At 47.8% G+C, this 10,000-nt stretch overlaps 1 protein-coding gene across 1 annotated transcript in view; it reads left to right on the top strand.

The window, feature by feature from the left end:
* Nucleotides 1–10,000, top strand: part of LOC118382724 (piezo-type mechanosensitive ion channel component 2-like) — a 174,297-nt gene that overhangs the window by 127,196 nt on the left and 37,101 nt on the right. The window contains exons 15-16 of the mRNA XM_052504202.1: nucleotides 2,962–3,135; nucleotides 7,126–7,373. Coding sequence (XP_052360162.1) covers nucleotides 2,962–3,135; nucleotides 7,126–7,373 — 422 coding nt within the window. The remainder of the gene's footprint in view (nucleotides 1–2,961; nucleotides 3,136–7,125; nucleotides 7,374–10,000) is intronic.

The following is a 10,000-nucleotide window of genomic DNA, read 5'->3' as shown; positions in this document are numbered from 1 at the left end:
TCTATTCCTCCTCCCCTGTCTCTCCCTCCCCCCTGTCTCTCCCTCCTCTCCCTGTCTCTCCCTGTCTCTCTCTCCTCTCCCTGTCTCTCCCTCCACTCCCTGTCTCTCCCTCCTCTCCCTGTCTCTCCCTGTCTCTCTCCTCCCCTGTCTCTCCTTCCTCCCCGTCTCTCCCTTCTCCCCCTGTCGCTCCCTCCTCCCCCTGTCTCTCCCTCCTCTCCCTGTCTCTCCCTGTCTCTCCCTCCTCTCCCTGTCTCTCCCTCCTCTCCCTGTCTCTCCCTCCTCCCCGTCTCTCCCTTCTCCCCCTGTCTCTCCCTCCTCCCCTGTCTCTTCCTCCTCCCCCTGTCTCTCCCTCCTCTCCCTGTCTCTCCCTCCTCCCTGTCTCTCCTTCTCCCCCTGTCTCTCCATCCTCCCCTGTCTCTTCCTCCTCCCCTGTCTCTCCCTTCTCCCCCTGTCTCTCCCTCCTCCCCCTGTCTCTTCCTCCTCCCCTGTTTCTCCCTCCTCCCCCTGTCTCTCCCTCCTCTCCCTGTCTCTCCCTGTCTCCCTCCTCTCCCTGTCTCTCCCTCCTCCCCCTCTCTCCCTTCTCCCCCTGTCTCTTCCTCCTCCCCTGTCTCTCCCTCCTCCCCCTGTCTCTCCCTCCTCCCCTGTCTCTTCCTCCTCCCCTGTCTCTCCCTCCTCCCCTGTCTATTCCTCCTCCCCCTGTCTCTCCCTCCCCCTGTCTCTCCCTCCTCTCCCTGTCTCTCCCTGTCTCTCTCTCCTCTCCCTGTCTCTCCCTCCTCTCCCTGTCTCTCCCTCCTCTCCCTGTCTCTCCCTGTCTCTCTCCTCCCCTGTCTCTCCTTCCTCCCCGTCTCTCCCTTCTCCCCCTGTTGCTCCCTCCTCCCCCTGTCTCTCCCTCCTCTCCCTGTCTCTCCCTGTCTCTCCCTCCTCTCCCTGTCTCTCCCTCCTCTCCCTGTCTCTCCCTCCTCCCCGTCTCTCCCTTCTCCCCCTGTCTCTCCCTCCTCCCCTGTCTCTTCCTCCTCCCCCTGTCTCTCCCTCCTCTCCCTGTCTCTCCCTCCTCCCTGTCTCTCCCTTCTCCCCCTGTCTCTCCATCCTCCCCCTGTCTCTTCCTCCTCCCCCTGTCTCTCCCTCCTCCCCCGTCTCTCCCTCCTCCCCCTGTCTCTCCCTCCTCCCCTGTCTCTCCCTCCTGCCCCTGTCTCTTCCTCCTCCCCCTGTCTCTCCCTCCTCTCCCTGTTTCTTCCTCCTCCCCTGTTTCTCCCTCCTCCCCTGTCTCTCCCTCCTCTCCCTGTCTCTCCCTGTATCTCCCTTCTCCCCCTGTCTCTCCCTGTCTCTCCCTCCTCTCCCTGTCTCTCCCTTCTCCCCCTGTCTCTCCTTCTCCCCCTGTCTCTCCCTCCTCCCCCTGTCTCTCCCTCCTCTCCCTGTCTCTCCCTCCTCCCCGTCTCTCCCTTCTCCCCCTGTCTCTTCCTCCTCCCCCTGTCTCTCCCTCCTCCCCCTGTCTCTCCCTCCTCCCCTGTCTCTTCCTCCTCCCCCTGTCTCTCCCTCCTCCCCTGTCTATTCCTCCTCCCCTGTCTCTCCCTCCCCCTGTCTCTCCCTCCTCTCCCTGTCTCTCCCTGTCTCTCTCTCCTCTCCCTGTCTCTCCCTCCTCTCCCTGTCTCTCCCTCCTCTCCCTGTCTCTCCCTGTCTCTCTCCTCCCCTGTCTCTCCTTCCTCCCCGTCTCTCCCTTCTCCCCTGTCGCTCCCTCCTCCCCCTGTCTCTCCCTCCTCTCCCTGTCTCTCCCTGTCTCTCCCTCCTCTCCCTGTCTCTCCCTCCTCTCCCTGTCTCTCCCTCCTCCCCGTCTCTCCCTTCTCCCCCTGTCTCTCCCTCCTCCCCTGTCTCTTCCTCCTCCCCCTGTCTCTCCCTCCTCTCCTGTCTCTCCCTCCTCCCTGTCTCTCCCTTCTCCCCCTGTCTCTCCCTCCTCCCCCTGTCTCTTCCTCCTCCCCCTGTCTCTCCCTTCTCCCCCTGTCTCTCCCTCCTCCCCCTGTCTCTTCCTCCTCCCCCTGTTTCTCCCTCCTCCCCCTGTCTCTCCCTCCTCTCCCTGTCTCTCCCTGTCTCCCTCCTCTCCCTGTCTCTCCCTCCTCCCCGTCTCTCCTTCTCCCCCTGTCTCTTCCTCCTCCCCTGTCTCTCCCTCCTCCCCTGTCTCTCCCTCCTCCCTGTCTCTTCCTCCTCCCCCTGTCTCTCCCTCCTCCCCTGTCTATTCCTCCTCCCCCTGTCTCTCCCTCCCCCTGTCTCTCCCTCCTCTCCCTGTCTCTCCCTGTCTCTCTCTCCTCTCCCTGTCTCTCCCTCCTCTCCCTGTCTCTCCCTCCTCTCCCTGTCTCTCCCTGTCTCTCTCCTCCCTGTCTCTCCTTCCTCCCCGTCTCTCCTTCTCCCCCTGTTGCTCCCTCCTCCCCTGTCTCTCCCTCCTCTCCCTGTCTCTCCCTGTCTCTCCCTCCTCTCCCTGTCTCTCCCTCCTCTCCCTGTCTCTCCCTCCTCCCCGTCTCTCCCTTCTCCCCCTGTCTCTCCCTCCTCCCCTGTCTCTTCCTCCTCCCCCTGTCTCTCCCTCCTCTCCCTGTCTCTCCCTCCTCCCTGTCTCTCCCTTCTCCCCTGTCTCTCCATCCTCCCCTGTCTCTTCCTCCTCCCCTGTCTCTCCCTCCTCCCCGTCTCTCCCTCCTCCCCCTGTCTCTCCCTCCTCCCCCTGTCTCTCCCTCCTGCCCCTGTCTCTTCCTCCTCCCCTGTCTCTCCCTCCTCCCCCTGTCTATTCCTCCTCCCCCTGTCTCTCCCTCCTCTCCCTGTCTCTCCCTGTCTCTCCCTCCTCTCCCTGTCTCTCCCTCCTCTCCCTGTCTCTCCCTCCTCTCCCTGTCTCCCCCTGTCTCTCCCTACTCTCCCTGTCTCTCCCTCCTCTCCCTGTCTCCCCCCTGTCTCTCCCTCCTCTCCCTGTCTCTCCCTGTGTAGACTAGAGGACCTGGGCCTGGAGAAGTTCTCTGTCCCGGCTCTGTTCATGCGGATCTTCATCCCCACCTCCTTCCTGTTGGTCTGCATCCTCCACCTGCACTACTTCCACCAGCACTTCCTCCTGCTCACTGACATCAAGACGGTGGCCGACAAACAGAAGAGCACAATCACTAGGTTTGTCTCACTCATAGACTTAGATAGACATAGCATCATTGTATCTGTCCCATTATGACAGTGAGAGCATGGGCAGTGCCACTGAGGCTATATCCATTTTGAAGTAGTCCATTTTCTTCTTCTACTACTTCTAGGAGTTGGTAAACAAACTGAAAGGGTGCGTATTGCCACCTAGAGTATATTGTTTGATCAGTTATAAAGCCACGGTTGGCAATTTACTGCCAGCTACAGTTATGGAATGTTTCCTCACTAGTGACCTGGATGGAATTATGTGACCCTTCCTTAACCCATAGGAAGTCCCACCCAGTTGACTATTTCAACATGAAAGTCCTCAATGGCGCTGCCCATGCTATGACAGGCTTTTGGGCACTAGAGTCTATCTCTCCAGCAGTGTCAATGGAATAGCTCGTTTCCCCACCTGATCCCACTGAGACCACTAAGTCTCGCAGATTTCAAAATGATTTGACCACGGGTCACTCCACCCCATGATCAATCAACTCAACAGGTATTTCCAAGCTCTAATTCAATCAATATCCGTGCTATTTTTCTTCAACAAATGTGTCATATTTGAAGCAAACCTGGTACGAGTGAATTCTGACAATGGATGGTAGTTTTCCAAATCAGATACACTTGAAGTGATTGCCGCAGATGCCTTTTTACCTATACAACTTCTCATGATCCCAATTGACATACAAAAATAACTACAATACAATTTCACTGTATCAGCAATTTTGCCTGGATGGTATATTCTGTATGAGCCTCTAATTGAATTAAAACTGTCCACACTGTCCGGCAAGGGTTTCCTTTAATTGATGTGTGAAATCTACCATGGCTATCCATTCTCCATGCCCCTACTGGCTGGCAGTTGAACTGTAACCCCCCTTTCTCTTTGTCTGCTCGTGTTCAAACCTTTACTTGTTGCCTGTTGTACCCTTAGCTTTAGGGCATACACACACAAATATGTTATCATTCACCTTCTCTATCATCAAAACATCTCTAATTATTTCAATAGTGTTAGTTGTCCATAAGGGATTCTATGTACATACCATGTTTTCCCTCATTGTGGAGGGAAAACAGCCCATAGTTCAGGATGACTAAGTGGTGCCTTGCTGCTTCAGACATTAGCTGCTTGCCTGGGCAAGCCCTCTGTTTTACTGTATAGTCTCCCTAGTCTTTCACTCTGACCCATTTCCATCTAACTCTAACATGTTGTCAATTTAAAACACTAACCACACACCTCTGAACGGTGTTTTAAGTGTATCACTGCACAAGGTGAAAGTATGGGTGGAATGCAATGCAATGTCATCACATAATCTTTTATTGAAAGCATATTTTGATTTGGGAGATTGCGAGTGAATGGTAAATGAGCTCTCCATAAGTTGGAATCATTTTTAAGGTACATAACAGTACAGAACTTGTCAGATGTTAAGAGAAGGAAAAGGCCTATGGACTGGATAGGTCTCTGTTGTTTACACCTGTCACTTTGAGATCAGTGGTCATGAAGGGAAGGAGACAGAACAAGTACTCTCTTGATAACTACAGGGATCCAGCCTGACGGTCTCTCCCATAGAACTAGAATTAGAGGCTTTGTCCATTCTAGTAATTCTGTTTCTATTCTGGTCCTGCGTGGCTCAGTTAATAGAGCATGGCCGATTGCAATGCCAATTATCCTGAGTTTGATTCCCGCTAGGGACACCTAAACAAAAAATGTATGCATGCTTTGGATAAACATTTCAGATAAATATATATATGTGTACCAGTGAAAAGTTTTTTTTAAATTTTTCTTATTGTGTACATTGTAGAATAATAGTGAAGACATCATAACTATGAAACAACACATGGAATCATGTAGTAACCAAAAAAGTGTTAAACAAATCTAAATATATTTGAGATTTTTCAAAGTAGCCACCCTTTGCCTTGATGACAGCTTGCACACGCTTGGCCGTCTCTCAACCAGCTTCACCTGGAATGATTTTCCAACAGGCTTGAAGAAGTTCCCACATATGCTGAGCACTTGTTGGCTGCTTTTCCTTCAATCTGCAGTCAAACTCAATCCAAACCATCTCATTTGGGTTGAGGTTGGGTGATTGTGGGGGCCAGATCATCTGATGCAGCACTCCATCACTCTCCTTCTTGGAGAAGAATCTCAAATATAAATATATTTTGATTTGTTTAACACTTTTTGGTTTCTACATGATTCCATGTGATATTTCATAGTTTTGATGTCTTCACTATTATTCTACAATGTAGAACATGGTAAAAATATAGAAAACCCCTTTAATGAGTAGGTGTGTCCAATCTTTTGACTGGTACTATATATATATATATGTGTATATATATATGTGTATATACAGTGATGCAAAAAAGTATTTAGTCAAGTTCTCCCACTTAAAAATATGAAAGAGGCCTGTAACTTGAAGTTACAGGCCATAGATAGGTACACTCATAGGTACACTTCAACTATGACAGACAAAATGAAAAAAAAAATCCAGAAAATCACATTGTAGGATTTTTAATGAATTTATTTGCAAACTATGGTGGAAATAAGTATTTTGTCAATAACAAAAGTTTATCTCAGTACTTTGTTATATACCCTTTGTTGGCAATGACAGAGATCAAACATTTTCTGTAAGCCTTCACAAGGTTTTCACACACTGTTGCTGGTATTTTTGCCCATTCCTCCATGCAGATCTCCTCTAGAGCAGTGATGTTTTGGGGCTGTTGCTGGGCAACACGGACTTTCAACTCCCTCCAAAGATTTTCTATGGGGTTGAGATCTGGAGACTGGCTAGGCCGCTCCAGGACCTTGAAATGCTTCTTACGAAGCCACTCCTTCGTTGCCCGGGCGGTGTGTTTGGGATCATTGTCATGCTGAAAGACCCAGCCACGTTTCATCTTCAATGCCCTTGCTATTAGAAGGAGGTTTTCACTCAAAATCTCACGATACATGCCCCATTCATTCTTGTCCTGGTCCCTTTGCAGAAAAACAGCCCCAAAGCATGATGTTTCCACCCCCATGCATCACAGTAGGTATGGTGTTCTTTGGATGCAACTCAGCATTCTTTGTCCTCCAAACACGACGAGTTGAGTTTTTACCAAAAAGTTATATTTTGGTTTCATCTGACCATATGACATTATCCTAATCTTCTTCTGGATCATCCAAATGCTCTCTAGCAAACTTCAGACGGGCCTGGACATGCACTGGCTTAAGCAGGGGAACACGTCTGGCACTGCAGGATTTGAGTCCCTGGCGGCGTAGTGTGTTACTGATGGTAGGCTTTGTTACTTTGGTCCCAGCTCTCTGCAGGTCATTCAATAGGTCCCCCGTGTGGTTCTTGGATTTTTGCTCACCGTTCTTGTGATCATTTTGACCCCACGGGGTGAGATCTTGCGTGGAGCCCCAGATCGAGGGAGATTATCAGTGGTCTTGTATGTCTTCCATTTCCTAATAATTGCTCCCACAGTTGTTTTCTTCAAACCAAGCTGCTTACCTATTGCAGATTCAGTCTTCCCAGCCTGGTGCAGGTCTACAATTTTGTTTCTGGTGTCCTTTGACAGCTCTTTGGTCTTGCCCATAGTGGAGTTTGGAGTGTGACTGTTTGAGGTTGTGGACAGGTGTCTTTTATACTGATAACAAGTTCAAACAGGTGCCATTAATACAGGTAACGAGTGGAGGACAGAGGAGCCTCTTAAAGAAGAAGTTACAGGTCTATGAGAGCCAGAAATCTTGCTTGTTTGTAGGTGACCAAATACTTATTTTCCACCATAATTTGCAAATAAATTCATTCAAAATCCTACAATGTGATTTTCTGGATTTTCTTTTCTCATTTTGTCTGTCATAGTTGAAGTGTACCTATGATGAAAATTACAGGCCTCTCTCATCTTTTTAAGTGGGAGAACTTGCACAATTGGTGGCTGACTAAATACTTTTTTGCCCCACTGTGTATATATATATATATATTATTGTTATTTTCTATTCTCAATTCCCAGGCTGGTGCACCTAGATGGCAGTCTGGCAGACATCTCTCTGATCAAACCCACCCTCACTGTGACCACCAAAGAGGAGGAGGCTGGTGAGAAGGTGCAGCTGGAAGAGGAGGATAAGAAGGAGGTGAATAGAAGATATGAGGAGGAGGAGTTGAGAAGGTATGAAGAACCACTGGAGTACTGCAGCAAGACGGAGAGCTACCCCTGCCCCCCCAAAGCACAACCAGAGTCTCCGGTCGATGAGATGTCAGGTACAGACAGACTCACACAGACATGCACATGCCACACATGCAGAGGGATAACAAATAAACCTTTTGTGAATATCACAAAATGTTGGATCAGTCAATCTTCCAATAAAAGTTGATGTATCTCATTCAGAAGCCTTCATATAAAATAATTTATCACCTGGAATAATTTGATAAGTAAACATTGTACATTGGCGGGGGTAACCTATTAAACAGTTGATATGTTTTGATTTTGACGTATCCCGCTAGGTAATCCGTATGAATAATTTGCCAAGTACATAGACTTTGTATTTTGTTGGAGTGTAATAAAATAATTGATGAGATGTGATTGTGACATATCCCAATACGCTAGGGCTTTATTGGAGTGACGTGAATCAGGCACAGAGAGAGAGGAAGACAGTAAACAGATGGGAATGAAATTGTCTAGACTTGTTTGATGAACTAACAGGCTTGGAAGCCGTGTTTAGTCAGAGCCATGCACCTCTAGGATGTATCATTGTATTATGGTACCCTGAATACACCTTTTTCTCCGAGGTATTTTCTCATAGGTTCTCATTATTGTTACACTGCGCTTTATGCAATAGCCAAACGCTACATTGCTAGCCATAGTAAGTATGGAGGATTTGGGTTGTGGATCTCCCATACAGTGGAGAGACTACATGCCATCTAATTCTCTAGTAGTCTTTTCCGAGTGAATGGTGTGTTAATTTGATGCTGTCTAACTTCATTTGGCTTTGATTGTCTAGTGAGTGAGAATACTTCTTCCTCTGTTTGACAGTGTGTTAAGTTTATTATAATTCCATTAGCCACTACACATGCAGCAGCTACTCATCCTGGGGTCAACATAAAACATACATGACAAAGTACAGCGCAGTAATAGACAAAAGGTTTATCTTTAGTTGTACTATTTTCTACATTGTAGAATAATAGTGAAGACATCAAAACTATTAAATAACAGATATGAAAATATGTAGCAACCACAAAAGTGTTAAACAAATGAAAATATATTTCAGATTCTTCAACGTAGCCACGCTTTGCCTTGATGGGAGCTTTGCACACTCTTGGCATTTTCTCTTAACCAGCTTCACCTGGAATGCTTTTCCAAAATGTCGTCAAGGAGTTCCCATATATGCTGAGCACTTGTTGGCTGCTTTTCCTTTACTCTGCAGTCCAACTCATCCCAAACCATCTCAATTGGGTAGAGTACAGGGGATTGTGGAGGCCAGGTGTCGCACAGCCAGGAGTGGTGGTTGCGGAGTCAAGCGCAGAGAGCAGAGGAAAATGGTGGAAACCGAACGTATCCACAATTAATGCCAAAAACAACAGGCGAAGACAAAAGTGTCCAACCCAAAACTGGGTACAAACAGACAGGGAACACAACACGCAACCAACCTAGACTAACATAAAACAAGCCCACACAAAAGCAGGCGGGCCTAACAGGCTTAAATAGTCCTGAACCAAAACTCAAACAAGAAACAGGTGCAACCAATAAGACATAACAAACAGAAAAGGAAAAGGGGATCGGTGGCAGCTAGTAGACCGGCGACGACGACCGCCGAGCGCCGCCCGAACAGGCAGGGGAGCCACCTTCGGTGGAAGTCGTGACACCAGGTCACTCCATCACTGTCCTTCTCGGTTTAATAGTCCTTACACAGCCTGGAGGTGTGTTGGGTCATTGTCATTTTGAAAAACAAATGATAGTATGCTTCATGGTGGGAACAACACATCCGTTCACCTACTCTGCGTCTCAGAAACACAACCAAAAATCTCAAATTTGGACCCAAAGGACAGATTTCCACCGGTCTTATGTCCATTGCTCGTGTTTCTTGGCCCAAGCAAGTCCTGTTCTTATTGGTGTCCTTGAGTAGTGGTTTCTTTGCAGCAATTCGACCCTGAAGGCCTGATTCATGCGGTCTCCTCTGAACAGTTGATGTTGAGATGTGTCGATTACTTGAACTCCGTCAAGCATTTATTTGGGCTGCAATCTGAGGCTGGTAACTATAATGAACTTATCCTCTGCAGCAGAGGTAACTCTGGATCTTCCTTTCCTGTGGCGGTCCTCATGAGAGACAGTTTCATCATAGCGCTTTATGGTTTTTGCGACTGCACTTGAAGAAACTTTCAATGTTCTTGACATTTTCTGGATTGACTGACCTTCATGTCTTAAAGTAATGATGGACTGTCGCTTCTCTTTGCTTATTTGAGCTGTTCTTGCCATAATATGGACTTGATCTTTTACCAAATAGGGCTATTTTCTGTATACCACCCCTACCTTGTCACAACACAACTGATTGGCTCAAACGCATTAAGAAGGAAACAAATTCCACAAATTAACTTTTAACGAGGCACACCTGTTAATTGAAAAGTATTCATCAAGCTACTTTGAAGAATCTCAAATATTTGAGATTTGTTTAACACTTTTTTGGTTACTACATGATTACATATGTGTTATTTCATAGTTTTGATGTCTTCACTATTATTCTACTATGTAGAAAATTGTAAAAATAAAGAAAAACCCTTGAATGAGTAGGTAGGTGTGTCCAAACTTTTGACTGGTACTATATATATAGTTTGAACACACCTACTCATTCAAGGGTTTTTCTTTTTATATCTATATATATATTCTTATATAC

The sequence above is a fragment of the Oncorhynchus keta genome, chromosome 4 (genome assembly GCF_023373465.1).
Source record: "Oncorhynchus keta strain PuntledgeMale-10-30-2019 chromosome 4, Oket_V2, whole genome shotgun sequence".
In the NCBI taxonomy this organism is placed as follows: Eukaryota; Metazoa; Chordata; class Actinopteri; order Salmoniformes; family Salmonidae; genus Oncorhynchus; species Oncorhynchus keta.
The sequence above is the reverse complement of the archived record's forward strand: the minus strand, read 5'-3'. Positions and strand labels throughout refer to the sequence as shown.